We start from the raw sequence: 15,749 nt of genomic DNA on the forward strand, positions 1-15,749 counted from the left end.
TACTGCAGTTCAGAGCTTCATTTCTGAGGAACACAAATCCGTAATTATTATGGAAATGTAATGCCATATACAAAAACCAGAAAACGTTTCAGACAATTTGTTTGTGCACTGATTTGAGAATGCGTTTTTGTTTTTCTCTCTCTAATCTATGACCGTGTGAAGAATTTTTAGGCACTTTAAAAAATACTGCTTAATTTACTTGTAGTCATTTTTAGAACTGAGTCATCTCTTGCTCCAGATTATGACTTTTTACGTTCTCCTGCAGCTGGAATGGTTGATTTTAACTGTGCAAAAACAAAGTCATTAAAACACGGGGGGGAGAGGCTATATATGTTCACGTCAGCTTAAAATTGGCTGCCTAAATAAATGGATCTATTCCCCCAGCACCGGTTCTCATTGGTTATCTAAATGTAATTCAGCCTCTCAAATGTTTTGATTGCCGAGCGCTGCTAAACTCCACCCCCGTCCCAGAAGCCAACACCTTCAACTATTATGCACGCTGGGAGTTGCAGTTCTACACAACGGAATCAACGCACATCTGAAAGGCTCATATCGTTCTTAAACACTACAGTACCCATAAAGCCTTGGAATTAGTTGCGAAAAAAAATCGACCGGCTGCCCGTTGCGCTGCATTCTGGGAGTTGTTGTGCTAACAGAAACGTCGCACCGTTGATCCCAACTGCACAGGCACCTGGGAAAGACTACAGCTCCCATGATGCACGGCGAGTTTGGTAAACATAGACCTGTCAAAACAGCAAAGTCTCCATTTTGTCAGCAGCAGTCTTAAAATGGCTGAAAATGAAAGCGAGAGGCTGAGGCACGGATAGGATTTAATCTTTATTTAGTAAACAGTTTTATTTTGTTTTTTTTCACTGCAAGCACTTTATGGACCCTGCGCCGGTTTAAATGGCCGAAAGAAGACCACAACAGCGGGAAGATGGATATTAAAATTGCGTTTTTCAATGCTGCCAGAGATGGGAAGCTGAAACTTATTCAGAAGTTAGTCAGCAACAAAAGTCTAGAGGAGTTGGAAGCCCTGGCCGGAGAAAAGACCCAAGGGGGCACCCCGCTTTTAATAGCGTCCAGAAACGGGCACTTGGAGGTGGTGGAATATTTACTGCAGCACTGCAAGGCCAATGTGGAGCTGGGAGGTTCTGTAAACTTTGATGGGGAGACTATAGAAGGGGCACCACCTCTGTGGGCTGCCTCAGCGGCTGGTCACCTCCATGTCGTCCGCGGCTTGTTGAAAAACGGGGCGTCTGTCAACAACACCACCCTGACCAACTCCACCCCGCTGCGGGCTGCCTGCTTCGACGGGCACCTGGAGATCGTCAGGTACCTGGTCGAGCACCGGGCTGACATGGAGGTGGCCAACCGGCACGGCCACACCTGCCTGATGATCTCCTGCTACAAGGGCCACAAGGAGATCGCCAAGTACCTGCTGGAGAAGGGGGCCGACGTGAACCGCAAGAGCGTGAAGGGTAACACCGCCCTCCACGACTGCGCCGAGTCCGGCAGCCTGGACATCATGAAGATGCTGCTCAAGGGCAACGCCAGGATGGAGAAGGACGGTTACAGGATGACCCCCCTGCTGGCCGCCAGCGTCACGGGCCACACTAACATCGTGGAGTATCTGATCCACCAGCCCAGGACCTCCAGAGAGGAGCGGATCGACGCCCTGGAGCTGCTCGGGGCCACTTTCGTGGACAAGAAGAGGGACCTGCTGGGGGCCATGAAGTACTGGAAGAGGGCCATGGAGATGAGGCACAGCGACAAAGGCAGTGTCGTTCACAAGCCCGAGCCGGGGCAGCTGGTGCTGGCGTATGATTACTCCAGGGAGGTGACGACCAGCGAAGAGCTGGAGTCTCTGATCACAGACCCGGATGAGATGCGCATGCAGGCCCTGCTGATCCGGGAGCGCATCCTGGGGCCCTCCCACCCGGACACCTCCTACTACATCCGCTACCGAGGGGCCGTGTACGCAGACTCGGGGAACTTCGAGCGCTGCATCAACCTCTGGAAGTACGCCCTGGACATGCAGCAGAGCAACCTGGACCCGCTCAGCCCCATGACGGCGAGCAGCTTCCTCTCCTTCGCCGAGCTCTTCTCCTTCGTCCTGCAGGACCGCGCCAAGGGCACCCTGGCCACCAAAGTGACCTTCAGCGACCTGATGGGCATCCTGTGCAAGAGCGTGCGGGAGGTGGAGCGGGCCGTCTGCCAGCGGGAGAACCCTCCGGAGGTGCCCCAGTTCACCAAGGCTCTCTCCATCATCCTGCACCTCATCTTCCTGCTGGGCAAGGTGGACTGCAGCCCGGAGCAGGAACACCTCAAGAAGCAGACCATCTACCGGCTCCTCAAGCTCAACCCCAGGGGAAGAAACGGCTACACCCCCTTGCACCTGGCCGTGGATAAGGAGACCACCACTGTGGGCCGCTACCCCGTGGGCAAGTTCCCCTCGCTGCAGGTGGCCCTGGTCCTTTTCGAGTGCGGCGCCGACGTGGACTCGCGGGATTACGACAACAACACCCCTCTGCACGTGTCCGCCATGAACGGCAGCCTCGAAATCATGAGCGTGCTCATCGAGGCCGGCGCCCATTTCGACGCCACCAACTCCCAGCGCAAGACCGCCTGCGACCTGCTGGATGAGAAGGCCACTACCAAGAACTTGATGCACCCCTTAAACCACGTCACTCTCCAGTGCCTTGCTGCCAGAGCCATTGAAAAACACAAACTGCCTTACAAGGGTCTGATCCCAGAAGAGATGGAGGCCTTTATTGAGCTGCATTAACCTCTCGCTTGTGCTGCAAACGCCGCTGCATTTTAGAATTGTAGGGGTGCTGAGAAATGTCTGAACTGTGTCTGCCTGAGGGGCTACAACTTTTAACTTTTTGGTTTTGTTTTTAAACTGTTGGTGGCATGGAGAGACGGGAGGTGGGCATATTGGCTAAGAGCCTGCATGAGGCTCGACAAGAAATTCAAGCAAACAGCTTCTGATCTTCTTGTTGTTGTTTTTTTTTTTTTTTTAAATATTGAAAGCACTTTTAAGTTCTAGTACTTTGTTTTTCGTCTAAAATACAGAAATCGCTGGGCAACCGTCGAGTCTCTTGTTTAAACATGTAAATTAGAAATAAGATGCCTGAATAAAATTCGGTGATTATAAGAGAGGGCTGTTTTGTATTTGTAAAAAAAAAAAAAAAAAAAAAAAAAAAAAGCACAGCAAACAGGATTGCACTGGATGTTTGGAGAGCAATTATTTCTGTAGCCTAACTTACAGTGGTAGACCTGGGTTACAATAGTGATCTTTATTTGACCCGGCTAGCAAGCACAATGAAACTTGAAAGGTGTGTTCACCCCCAATGCAAGTAAACCTGTGGGGACAAGTCTGGCTGCAGCACAAAATGTGCACACAGTATCTTTACAGTTGCTCATAGGCCTTTTAATAGACTGGGTGAAACAGGAGTATAAAGGTAAAAATAAATATCAGCTCACGCCTGTGTTGCTGTTAGTAGCTGGCGGGTCATTTGATTCTAGACTGGCAGGCTCCGTTTTCCACTCAAATCGATTAATCGAGAGGTTTCAGTTATGCTGCATTGAACAAACGTGGAGTTCAATGTATAAATAAATCCGCTCCAGTTGTATTCAGTGTGTCTCTCTTTTCTTAGAAACCCACTTAGACAAGGTTACTGTAGCCAGGTACATGGTATGTCCTTAAAGGTGTGCTCTGTACGGTTTTTAAAATCTTTTACTGGCTCCGTTTTCACTACCCCCTTTCATCTCTAAACTTTTCTAATAGTCTTCACCTTTCTCCTTGTTGCTCTGGTAAAGCTGATAATATGGAATGGGTGAGTAGCTCTTAATTAAACATTCCCTCTGTGAAGCTGAGGGCACATGAAGCTGCTCTGTGGTTTGGAACTTGGTTTCAGGAGACTGGGTTTCAGGCCACCAGGGAAGACTTGGGGTTTGATACAGCAACGTTGTCTCAAACTAGGTCTCCTGGACCCAGGTCACAAGCCACTGTACCTGAAAAAGTGGTGTTCCCTCAGATTTAAGGGTCACTGTCGTTTGGGGGGCACTGAGGAGCAGCATGGAGGAGGATAGGGCTGCTCTGTAGTGTTTTAGAAACAAACTAAAAGTTGTGCTTAAAAGGGGGGAAGGAAAAAGGTTTTAATTCGGGGCATGCAATCGTAGCTATAGCCACACAGATAGGTGTTGGATGCAAGCCAGGGTGATTTCCTCAGTGCAGAAAAATGCTTCAATTAAATCTGTCCGAGGCTTAGCCTGGCGGGTCAACAGCTATAACAATTGTAATAATAATAATAATAATAATAATAATATAATATTTAATTTTGTACAAATAAATGCAGTGTCTTGTGCCTTCAGTGTGAAGTAGACAGTATTGTAAAATGTGCACATTCAGCAGCATTAGTGTCAATGAATATAGACTTTTGGGGTTCATTTGATGAACTGTACCCTGCCAAGTCACAGCTGGATTGTAGAGCATTTTACAGTACCGTGATAGGTGGTTGATGCAGTCCAGGGTGCTTCCCATGGTGCTGTTAAATGCTCTAATAAAATCTGTTGCTTATCCCGGTGGCGTGCAGTTTGAGCCGATCCGTCTATAAGACAGTTGAAGGGTGTCTGATAAATGTCGTTGTACATCCAGGGGTGCTTCAGAATGGCCATCTCCTCTTTGCAGAGTCGCGAGGAACAGAAACTGCTTTAGGGAAACTCCTTTTGCAAACAGTAATGCCACCTCTCAAATCTGTGGCCCCTCGGAGGTAGTAACAGTCCTGCTTTTTTGATCCAGTCTTAAATATTGATTTCAAACCTGCATTGCTTTCCAGTGTGACTTACCGTGCTGTGATACACTACAGTGAACCAAGAAATATACAACTCAAACTTGCTAGCACGGGGGGGGGGGGGGGGGGTAATGCTCTTTGGCCACTTGTGTATATTGTGAGAATTGTTCTGTGTTTAAAATGAAATTGCATATGATCTGTATTTAATTAAAATTACTTTTCGGTTTATTTAACCCAATATGCAAATGTTAACCTTGCAAATGGTGCATGCTGTAGTAAAATAAAATGCAAGTAAACAACAAAATAGAATATTATCTGAAATATAGGATTAAAAGGGATTACGGTCTGATATGAAAGCCCTCTGACGGCTTTGAAATGAACATTATTTGTGTTTTGTGTTTTTTTTAATTTAGTGAATTTCCAGCTACAGAACACATTTTTGCAGGTTGAGATTGGTACGAAAATGCCTTTTCGGAGCTAAGCAAACCCTCTACTTCCAGAAAACACAGACAGTTTCAGATACTGGTATACGCCTGCATGCTATAGAGTGCAGTCATGTCTGGAAACAAGTGGTGTGACATTTATTGCTAATTGCTACTAATGCATCATGTCTTATATGCAGAGTAGGACGTGTGAGTACTTAACCACCCAGCTTCAATGAAGGACTGAGAGGTACTGTGATCGATCCATCCAGAGCAATTTTAACACAAACCTGTGCCTGTTATTGACCGGTGTTTCTAATGCTTTGTTGCATGTAGTTTAGCATGCTGGAGGATTTTAGCATTGCAGCAGATGTGGTATTAATGTCATGTATTATAATGTACTGTACAGAATCCAAGCTTATATTCTGCAAGATAACACCAAAGTCATGATCCGGTGAAGCTCACAACATGCAGATCCCAAGCCCATTCGTGTGGGAGTCCTAATGGATTTGATATGATGTGAAATAAGATGAAATGATTATTAATGATGGGACTGTTTTGTAATAAGAGAATGTGGAGCATGTTTTAATACCAACGATAAACAAATTGCATTGACATGTCATTGAAGGACCACATGCCAGACTGCTGTACAAGTAGCTGCTGAGTACCATATAATTGGGTACTTGGGTACATGCTGTTTTCTGTGCTGATGCAGCTGCTATTTTAGTTTGATCTATGTGTGTCATACTGACGTGGCTAAGATAACGTTTTCATGTTCTACAAGAGAATTCTTTGACAAGCCTGTTTGCAAAAAAAACAGTGTCTCGGTATAGGTCATGGCGTATTTATGATACAAACACATATAATGCTGTTCATATCCTTGGCAGAGATACAGGACTTCATGTTACAGCTGTAACTTTAAAAACTGAAGCATAAGATCTTGAGCAGTAATAAAGAGAAACTAGTTCAAATTTTATCATTTCTTTTCAAGTCCTGGTACTACTAAAAAGGTTACTGGTTGCCTGGATCTGAATAGAAAAGTGTCTTAAATTTTAAAAGGTTGATTCGTGCTAGACTGTTGGCTGGTTTCACAGATCTCAATTTGCACTAGGCTTGGACTACCTTAGCTACGGGTGGTTTCACAAACTGTGATTAGCACAAGTCTTGGACTACCTAACGCTACCCTAACTGCTTGTTTCAGAGACCTCGATTAGCACGAATCTTGGACTACCTAATGTAACCTTGGGTAAGGTATTTCCGAATACGTGCTAATCAGGGTCTGTGAATCCAGCCATACTGTTAGGTACTCCAAGGTTAGAGCTAATCGGGGTCTGTGAAACCAGCTCAGGATGAATGCGGGAGAACCCGGATCAGATGGGATCGCCGGTCAATCCATGCTCATGGAAACGAGGTATAACTGTAGGCTGTCCAACACGGGTGCTAATTCCCGGCTGGGAATGTTTTACAGATCAGGTCAAATAGAGTGCTGGCCCCAAATCATATGCACAGTATCTGTAACTTGACACATACAGAATGTTGTAATGAGCTACTGTCATTCATCAATATGCAATGTATCATTTCACCTTTGCTCAAATGATGCTGTTTCCCACCTGGGACTTGAGTGTACTGTAGCCCAATCAGTGGCATTAGGAAATATCAACACTGTTTGAATAATTTAATAAATTTATTTGATAGCAATCACAATTTTCCTCTCAATCATTAAGGGGCTTTCCTCCCCAAACCTTTTGAATTTCACAGTTAAATGCTTAAATGCAACACTAGGCTCTACCTAGTTATAGAACTCCTCTTTTAAAACTGCACACTGTCCTGAAAGGATAACCCAATTCAAAACTGAGAACTGCAGTAACGCCATTCAAAACAACAGCAGAACACTGAGGTTAAAATTCAACAGTGTACGACCGTGCTGTGGAAACCAATCTTTCACATGTAATTACCCTGCAGTCACTTTTGTACGGAGAAATGTTACTATCACGTAACTAGACCTTGTTCCTTTTTACCAAACACAAATACAATAAAAAATGGAGCTGGCAACACATAATCTATTGCACAAGAAATGCTGGCTTTTGAGGGGCTAGGTTATAAATGCGCTAGGGTATATATAACTGCTTTGTATCAAGAGAATATCCCTTTCAGTCACTGTGTGGAATTGTCTCATGTTAAGTTTCCTATCTATGCATCTATTTTATAATGCATGGTTTTTTTTTTCAAAGTTTTGGCAGGGCAGCTTCTCGAACTCCACAGAGTGTTATAAAATGTCAAATAAATGTAATTAAAAATGTGTGACCCAAGAGGATATATAGTGAATATACAGTTCGAAAACAAATTAAAAGGAAAACACTCGGCAGAAATAAATATTAGTACAAAAGCAAACCTTTGTATTACCTGTACTTTTAAATTATTTAGAAAAAATAACTTGCAAATGTGGGTTCCTCCTTGAGTATAGTCTGTTTCTGTTAATGCGATTCTTGAAATCAGAACTCTCTCTGAAAAGGGTGACACTCCCTAGCTAGCAATGAACTCCAGCCATAAACACCAGCTCTTTTCCTGAACGGGTCCTATCTGGCTGGGATAAAAATAACAGTTCATAACAGTTCACAGTCAGACCTGATAGTGGAGATCAGCAATCTTCAGGTGTAGTCTTAACCTGACAAGGTATGCTTTAGCACCCTTTCCATGACAGCCAGGTGAAAGGCTCTGTATTATACTGAGTGGTACGTGGTTTTATTTTTGGTAGTGGGGTCTATTTAAAGGTGTAGCTGCCCCTACTCTTTTCAAAATAGCATAGCTGCATGTTTGAGAAGGCTGTTGCCTTATAAGGCCATGCTGAAAATATCAGCTTTATAAGTGTTTGGTGTAAAATGTAATAAATAGAATCAAAAACACCAGTTTGGGAGGGGACAAAATGCAATGCCCCTTTTTGAGCTCTGCTTCCTGTGCTGTTACACAGCCTGCAGTGGGTAAGGTTATTATTATTATTATTTATTTCTTAGCAGAGGCCCTTATCCAGGGCGACTTACAATCGTAAGCAAATACATTTCAAGTGTTGCAATACAAGTAATACAATTATTAGGTCCGGTTATTAGGTGTTTAGGCATGTGTAAAGTACATTGGCTGGGTAGGTACCTCCAGTTTTTCCAACAAAAAATGGAAAACACAACCTTTGTCGAATTTTATTTTGTATTTGTTTGGATCTGTTCTAGCTGCTGGAACAACCAGTACTGATGGTGCAACAGAGCTTAACTGCCCAACAATGTCAATCTGTAAAGCACAGTGAAAGAGAAAGGGAAAGGAAATCCTCTGGGCCATACAGTTTGGGCAGTTCTAGCTTTTGGATCCACCAGTGTCACGGGCCTCCGCTGCAGGACTTTCCCACAGAAAACGCTGCCATTTTATTGTATTTTTATTAAAGGCGTGCCGTTCACCCTGTAGCATTGGCGTCGCCTCTTACCCAGGCACCTGTCTCTAGCCTGTGCTTTCCTGGACTGCTTCTTCGTCTTCCTCGTCTTCGTCTTCCTCGCTGGCCGCGCTGACGCTCATCTGTGCCTGGTTTCCGATCTGAATGTTGCTGGCGTGGTGGATCTGGATGATGTTTGGAGGCGGGCAGGGCTGGGGGGCCCCTGGATTGCTGCCCACGTTCTGATCCTGTGCTTGCTGCTGCAGGGTGGTTGGGAATGGGAAAAACTGCTGCAGTGGAAACTGGGCTGCGAAATTAGGCATCATCCCTCCCGGGAATGGCAGTCCAGCGGGATTGAAGGCCGGCTGGCCAGGTAGAGGATAGTGAGGATGTCCAGGTGGCATTTGGTTTAGGTGTGGGGGATATTGTGCTTGGGGGTTTGGATCTCCTGGTAGCTGCTGTGGTGGTATTATTCCTTGCAGCATCTGCGTGTACTGCAAAGCCATGTATTGCTGCAGCTGAACGTTAACGTTCGCGCGTTGCAAGAGTTCATAGTTCTTGTTCTGGTCTTTAAGTTGCTCTTCCTTCTCTTTCTGCTGTTTGATTTTTTGCTCCTGGCTCCAGAGGGCCCTCTGATTCTCAATCATTTTTTGGTTGAAGGTCTTCTTCACCTTTTTCGGGAAGAAGCTTTTGTTCTCCTCCATGGGGATCAAGCACTTTAGCGCGAAAGGGATGCTCTCTCTGGGCAGGCAGTGTCTCCTGGGCAGAAAGGGGATGACCGTGTTGTACTTGTGGCGCCGCTCGATGGAGTCCATCAGCACAGAGTTGGTTTTGTACTGGGCCCAGTGGGAGTTGAAGTTGGTGGTCAGGAGGATGAGCGTGAAGGCAGAGTTATTGACGGCATCCTGAATGCAGGTCAAGGGGCTTTTCCCAGGGATTTCGAAGTCCACGCTGAAGGTGGCTCCTTCCCCAGCACCCAGCTGCTTGAGAGTCTCCTGAACCCTGATGGCATTGTCTGCATCCTCCCGGGCGTGGAGAATCACAAACGAGAAGAACTTGTTTTCCGTCTCACCCTCTTGCTCTGCGGTCGGGGCTGGGGTTGGGTTCCTTGGGGGCTCCGAAGGTTTCGTTTCAGGGTGCGACTCCTCAACCGAGGTCTTTGGTGGGATACTTGGGGGTGAGGTTTTTTCCTCCTCTGAAGAAACCTTCTCTGGTAGGGCTGACGGCTCTTGGCTCTCCTCCTGTAGCCCGGTTTTCAAAGTCACAAGCTGATCACTTACCGGATCTGCAGTGCACTGCACCTGTTTCACTTCACTACAACTGGGCTGTTCTGCAGAGGACTGTCCAGTGGACACAGAAGAGTCGATATTACGGTTGCTATCCTTAATCTGGGCTCCTGGATGTATGCTTCTGTTTCGTTCTTCTTCCCCTTGTACAGGTGGCATCGGTACAGGGTTTGGCTGAATGTCCACGCTAGATAAAACAAGATTCGTACTGGCAGCCCCCTGACCTGTCCCTGTGCTGCCGACAGATGCACTGTCAACGGAAGAGTGTGAAAGCGCTTTATTTGTCCCAGCAGTAAAAAACGGCACAGTGGGAGACTGGCTGATCTCCAGGTGACTAGCAAAGGAAACAGAACTCTCTGTAAGGCTTTGCAGAGAAGACGGAGAGCTCTTGACTTCAGTCCTTGACTGACTTTTGCTGTTGTGAATGTTTATGGCCGGGCTTCTCCTTAGCATCCCACTGACCCAAGAGAAGAGTCCGGCACTGGATTTCAAAGCCGCCCCCCCACTCTCATCCTTGTCTGTTAGCTCCAAGTGGGGGTCACACTCAGTCCTCGACTCCACTTTCAGATGCTCTAGGCTCACCTTGCATTTCCCACCTGCGTTTTTGCACGCCTCCATCGCGATCAGGTAGGCGTTGTCTCGCAGCGACTCGTCACAGAGCCTCTCAGCCACCAAGACTTTAAAGATCCGAGCCACGTCCACGAGAAAATCAGCTTGGCCGGAGAGCAGTTTGCTGGTTGAGGCCGAGTGTTGGCTGTCCTTGGCTGTCATGCCAGCCAGGTAAACAGCCGTCTGATTGTGGCCCAGCTTTTGGAGCTCAGTGCGGGCTTCCTGCCTGCGCCTCAGATTCATCAGCACCATGGCATAGACAAGCTTGTCTGTGTCTGAGACAGAACATTCCAGCTTCAGACTGAGGCTGGTCAGCCTGTCTTTCCCTACGTTGGACAGGGCCTTAAATGCATCCTCCAAGGTCGGGCTACGATCCCGCTTGTCCGCCATTCTGCTATGGTTCCCGGGAAGCTCGCTAGAAGGACATACAACCCACACAACATGATAGGGGCCTCAGTCATGCTTTCTCATTTCTCAGAGCATCCTTCTATGCAAGTGGTCGCTTTCCTTGTTTTTTCTTCTTCCATGAGACCTGCAATTAAAAATATATACTTATGAGCGCACCCATGCCGCAACCTGGCATACACACAGAGCATAACTAAAACATTACCCTGAACGCAGTCGCTGGAATCAGATGTTGATCAAGTACTAGCACAAGGAATTGAGAGCTTGTTTAAACGGTTTCTTATTAAAATACATTGGAGAGCGACTCAAGTATCGCGAGGAGGAAACTGACCAGTAGGACGACCAGATCCAACCTGCCTGTACATTTTAAACCTGTTTCCTGCAAAAATAAGAAAGTTATTCTAGTTTTATCTGCATGTGAAAAAAAACAAAACGTTGTTTGTTAAAGGATTTATTTACAATACTCAGACAGGGTTACCTGCTGCAACTCAAATGAGTTCTGTATTGAGAATGACTGAAGCAAACCTATCGTCAATATACTTGAATTTGAATCGGTTTAAACAAATGTGGGCCTTTCTTCATAAATCAAACACAGCAGTTTTTTTTTTTTGTTTTGTTTTTCCTGCCTATCACTCAGAAATGAAAACACCCAAACTCCATTGAAATGAACACAGTGACTGCTGGTGCTTTGCCTGTGCTTTCGCAATGTTTAAACTTTGCTCTGCTAGGCGTACGCTGCTCTTAACCTTTATAATACACATTCCGGATTTTACATGCTAGTTCCCTGCGCACCTGTGTGGAAAAAAAAAGAAACCATTTTGTCTGACTTGCTAAACCACTTAACAGCTGAAATACTGCACACTGCACCCCCCTTTCAGTTACAACGCTGCACTCAGGTATTGTGTCTGAGGGTGTGCCTGCCTCAGCTGTTACATAACCCCCACCGCATTTTATTATTATTAGTTTATTTAGCAGACGCCTTATCCAAGGCAACTTACAGAGAGCAGGGTGTGTGAACTATGCATCAGCTGCAGAGTCACTTACAACTACGTCTCACCCGAAAGACGGAGCACAGGGAGGTTCAGTGACTTGCTCAGGGTCACACAATGAGTCAGTGGCTGAGGTGGGAAACTCCTGGTTACAAACCCTTTTCTTTAACCACTAGACCACAGAGCCTCCTACAAGGCACAAATCACTCAGGTCATTTGGGTCCACTGAAGGATTTGCCCCAGTACAAATATATATATCAGCCTTTTATTAATATCATATTACGATACCATTTTTTAATACCTGTATCTAATGACTTTTTGTGATCCGCATATTTACATACTTTACGACGTGCATATGGCAATTTATTAGAAGTTCCTGGACACATAATCTTGCCCTTCGACTAAAGTAACAAGGCCAAACAATTCAATTCGATGTACATTGTACGTGTCTTCAGATCAGATTTCCTGATAAACAACACACCGCTGTCTGTTACGTGGATTCCTTAACCACGTCGAGCCCTGTGTTAACCGCACCAACACACACACACACACACACACACAAAAAGTGAATATAAAAAAGTACAACACTAACCTGTAAAAGTATTTTCAAGTACTTTGTGGACTTGCGTTTGGTGGTGCAGAAATTCTACATACAATCCTTGCGTTCAGAGACAGAAACGAAACGATATGTTCTGATCTTCTTAATAATATTAGGTGATATTTCTGTACACATGTTCATACTGTGCACGGCCGATTCAGGGACTCTTCTTTCTAAACAAGGAAGTGGAAATCTCCGCAAGAGACGTCAGTCTCACTCGGTCACAGCAAATTAACACAAGACACGGAAATCCGCTGAAGTTGAACCTAGCGGCCGTTTCATTTATTCCTCATATTAGTATATTTACAGTAGCTTAGCAACAACAAAATAACAGCATCGCTGCTTTACAGGATTATTATGCAAATTAAACTCTGACGTGATCTGCTCTTAAAAGATACCACTTCTTTCTTTTGCCACTCAGTTCAGTCAAGATGGGCAAGACTGCACAGCTGACATATTTCGATGGAGCCGCGCTCGGTTGGCAGTTGCTTCTTTGTCCACCCATGCACGAGGAACGGTACTATCACATGTGACAGATGTATCCTGATCGGTGACTCGCTTCCAGGGCAGGGTTTAGGAAGTGTAGTCCTGCTTTCTTATAAAGAAAATAAACAAGCATACCCGAGACAGGTCAAACGTACCAGGAGTGCATTGCGATGTGAGTTGGAAAGCCCGAACTGGCTCAAGGCACATGGACTCATATGATATGGTAACTCTATCCCAGGACAATTAAACACGCGGTAGACTGAGTGCACAGCACCGCACACACTATGTTCTTCATATGAGAAGTTATGAGTCACCTACACGACCTCACCTGTAACCCGGGGTACATCTGCTTTAGAGATCTACAGTAAAGACGCCTCCTCTTACGCCTACACGTGGCGGTGGCTAAAGAAACAAGTTGCGTTTCCAAATATGTTTATCTTGGCTTTATGTGTTGAACTTGTATTGATTCTGCATGAGCCCCGCAGCACGGCATGTCTGTCACCAGCAGGGGGCGCCCGCGGCAACGATAACGCGAGGGCCGTTCGTTGTTTTTCCTCACTCGCTAACCTCGCTGTGGTACACGAAGTAGTCGAAATAGAAATTGATGACGCGGCCGGTTTCAGTTGCTGATTTCCGTGGACACCGACTCCTCCCCGGGTCCAAACAGGATTTCGACTACGACAAAACGTTTATAGCTGGCTTGTAAATTATGAAAACCTGGTGAAAATCAGATAGAAAAAAAGAGCTATAAAATAGGGCGCCTTAATGTTTGACACATTCTGACTAAATAGAAACGTGTTTGTTTCTGTGGTGCGCATGGTTGTAAATGCAATGAATGCATGCAATTCAACTGTGCGGTAAGTTGTGCATGTAATGCATGCTCCTGATTGGTTGCAGGGATTTGTACCCGCGCTAAAGTTATAAATAGGACAGCGTGTTCTTGTAGCTCCAGAATTCTCAAGAATACCGACACGTGGAGCACCTGCTGTTTGCAGAGCTACACGTGGATTGCTGATTTCCTATTTACCTAACTAACTCCTTTCTTTTACAACTCACAGACTGTTGGTAAATAAACGACATTGGTATCCTCTTACCGTTAAAGGTATGCACTGTTTAAAGTAGCTTGTAAATCAATCCTACAGCTTCACTATCCATAAGCAAATGGAGGCTGGAGCTGCCTGTCAGAGAGAGGAAGGGTTATCCTGAACTGACACAGAGGGTTGGTCTGTGGGCACATTATATCCCCTTGAATCCCGCTCTTCATTCTCGGACAGTCGCCGGTGGTCGGGTCGGGACTGGGCTGTGTAATTAGTGCCTGTGTCTGATCAGAACGGTTGACGCTGACTCTTGTCTCTGTCAGCTGCGGTCCCGGTGTTTTTTTTTCAATCACGCTTTGTGCTCCTCGGCTGCGCTGGGAGTGAGACAGACCCCTCTCCTCCAGACCGTCAGCTGCCGTACCGACAATAATCTTCATTTGAGCTTAATCGGGACTGCGGAGCGTTCCTGAACTCTGCATGGGGCTAATGAGCAGCAAACCCTCTGCCAGTCACCAATGGACTCCCTGTAGAGTCTCCACTGACCCAGGATAGGACACTGGTCTGGGAACAAACGCATGACTCTAATGTGGTCCCTTGGAAAAGTATTTTTGCAGTTTTCCCCCCCAATGCTTTTGCCATGGCTATATTTTGGATAGACCGTAGCTTGCCCTGATTTGCCACGTTTATTAATACCATGCCTCATTGCAGTAAGAGTTTGCATATTTAGTATTTGTGGGACACACGTGTCCCTCGTGCGTTAAGGGTTAAAGAGCTGTACAGCTTTGGACCCGTCACTGTTTAAATCAGTTGACCCCAGACAGTCTGCAATCCTGTGATACTATTCCACATCCTGCGAGGACTTCTTGTTTGTTTTTTCTTCCACAAACACAGAAAGCTACGTGTCTGTTTTAGTGACTCATTCCTTACACGTTAACAGCAAGGAGCAGAGACTTGTGCAACACACTGTTTCTTGGTAATAAAAACACGATGCATGGCATTATACTTTTTGGGATGTGGTTCGAATCCCTTCAGCAAGCCAGCCCCCCCTCCCTCAGCCATGCCATCACACAGGATGCACAAGCTAAGCCTGCTTCCAGAGTCTGCATTCTGTCTTCACCGCTTCCCAAGGAAATGCACAGCCAGTGATTCAGAGCTGAAAAAAAATCACACTGGTTAAGTACTAGCGTTAAGGAATGCTTCCTCGGTTTTTCTTTCTTTTTTTTACAAACATGTGCTCCTTATCTGTAGCAAAAAAAAAAATCTTTTTGGAAGGTTGTAGTAGGGGGAGAGTAAACGCGAGGTAAAACTGTAGTAGCTGAAGTGTGCTGAAATTTCTGTTTGTTTTAACTGTACTTGCATTGTAAGCGCAAGTCTCTGATTGCTGTAATTATAGCGCAACTGCGATTTAAAATCACCGTGCTGTAATTGCATTGCAGCTCTGGTTTGAGATAACTATTGTTACATTGTAAATCCAGTTTTAGAGTACTCTACTTACATTTGAAATAAAGACAGCTATTAGAACACTTTAATAGTTAACTTCCAGTAGTTTCAGATCCTAATAGTTTTAATTATAAAGCACACTGGATTACACGACCTATAGGCGTTAAACTGAAACTACTTCACTAACTCTCATGATCACCAGAATCCAAGACTGGGTTTGGTCAAGGTATTAAACTTACCACTAAGAAATGTCTGGAAAGCAC

General features: G+C 45.5%; 2 protein-coding genes across 2 annotated transcripts; one reads left to right on the forward strand and one right to left on the reverse strand.

The window, feature by feature from the left end:
• The first annotated feature begins 688 nt into the window (after positions 1-688).
• LOC117966272 (protein fem-1 homolog A-like) lies at positions 689-6,919 on the forward strand. The gene has a single exon (XM_034912039.2). It carries the CDS (start codon positions 938-940, stop codon positions 2,786-2,788), a length of 1,851 nt encoding a protein of 616 aa, XP_034767930.2. The 5' UTR covers positions 689-937; the 3' UTR covers positions 2,789-6,919.
• On the reverse strand, positions 6,887-13,289 carry LOC117401336 (TIR domain-containing adapter molecule 1). The gene is made up of 2 exons (XM_034001935.3): positions 12,518-13,289; positions 6,887-11,063 (listed from the first exon to the last, which is right to left on the reverse strand). Exon 2 carries the CDS (start codon positions 10,919-10,921, stop codon positions 8,705-8,707), a length of 2,217 nt encoding a protein of 738 aa, XP_033857826.3. The 5' UTR covers positions 10,922-11,063; positions 12,518-13,289; the 3' UTR covers positions 6,887-8,704.
• Between the last annotated feature and the right edge of the window lie 2,460 nt (positions 13,290-15,749).

This window comes from Acipenser ruthenus, chromosome 49 (assembly GCF_902713425.1).
Source record: "Acipenser ruthenus chromosome 49, fAciRut3.2 maternal haplotype, whole genome shotgun sequence".
Classification (NCBI taxonomy): Eukaryota; Metazoa; Chordata; class Actinopteri; order Acipenseriformes; family Acipenseridae; genus Acipenser; species Acipenser ruthenus.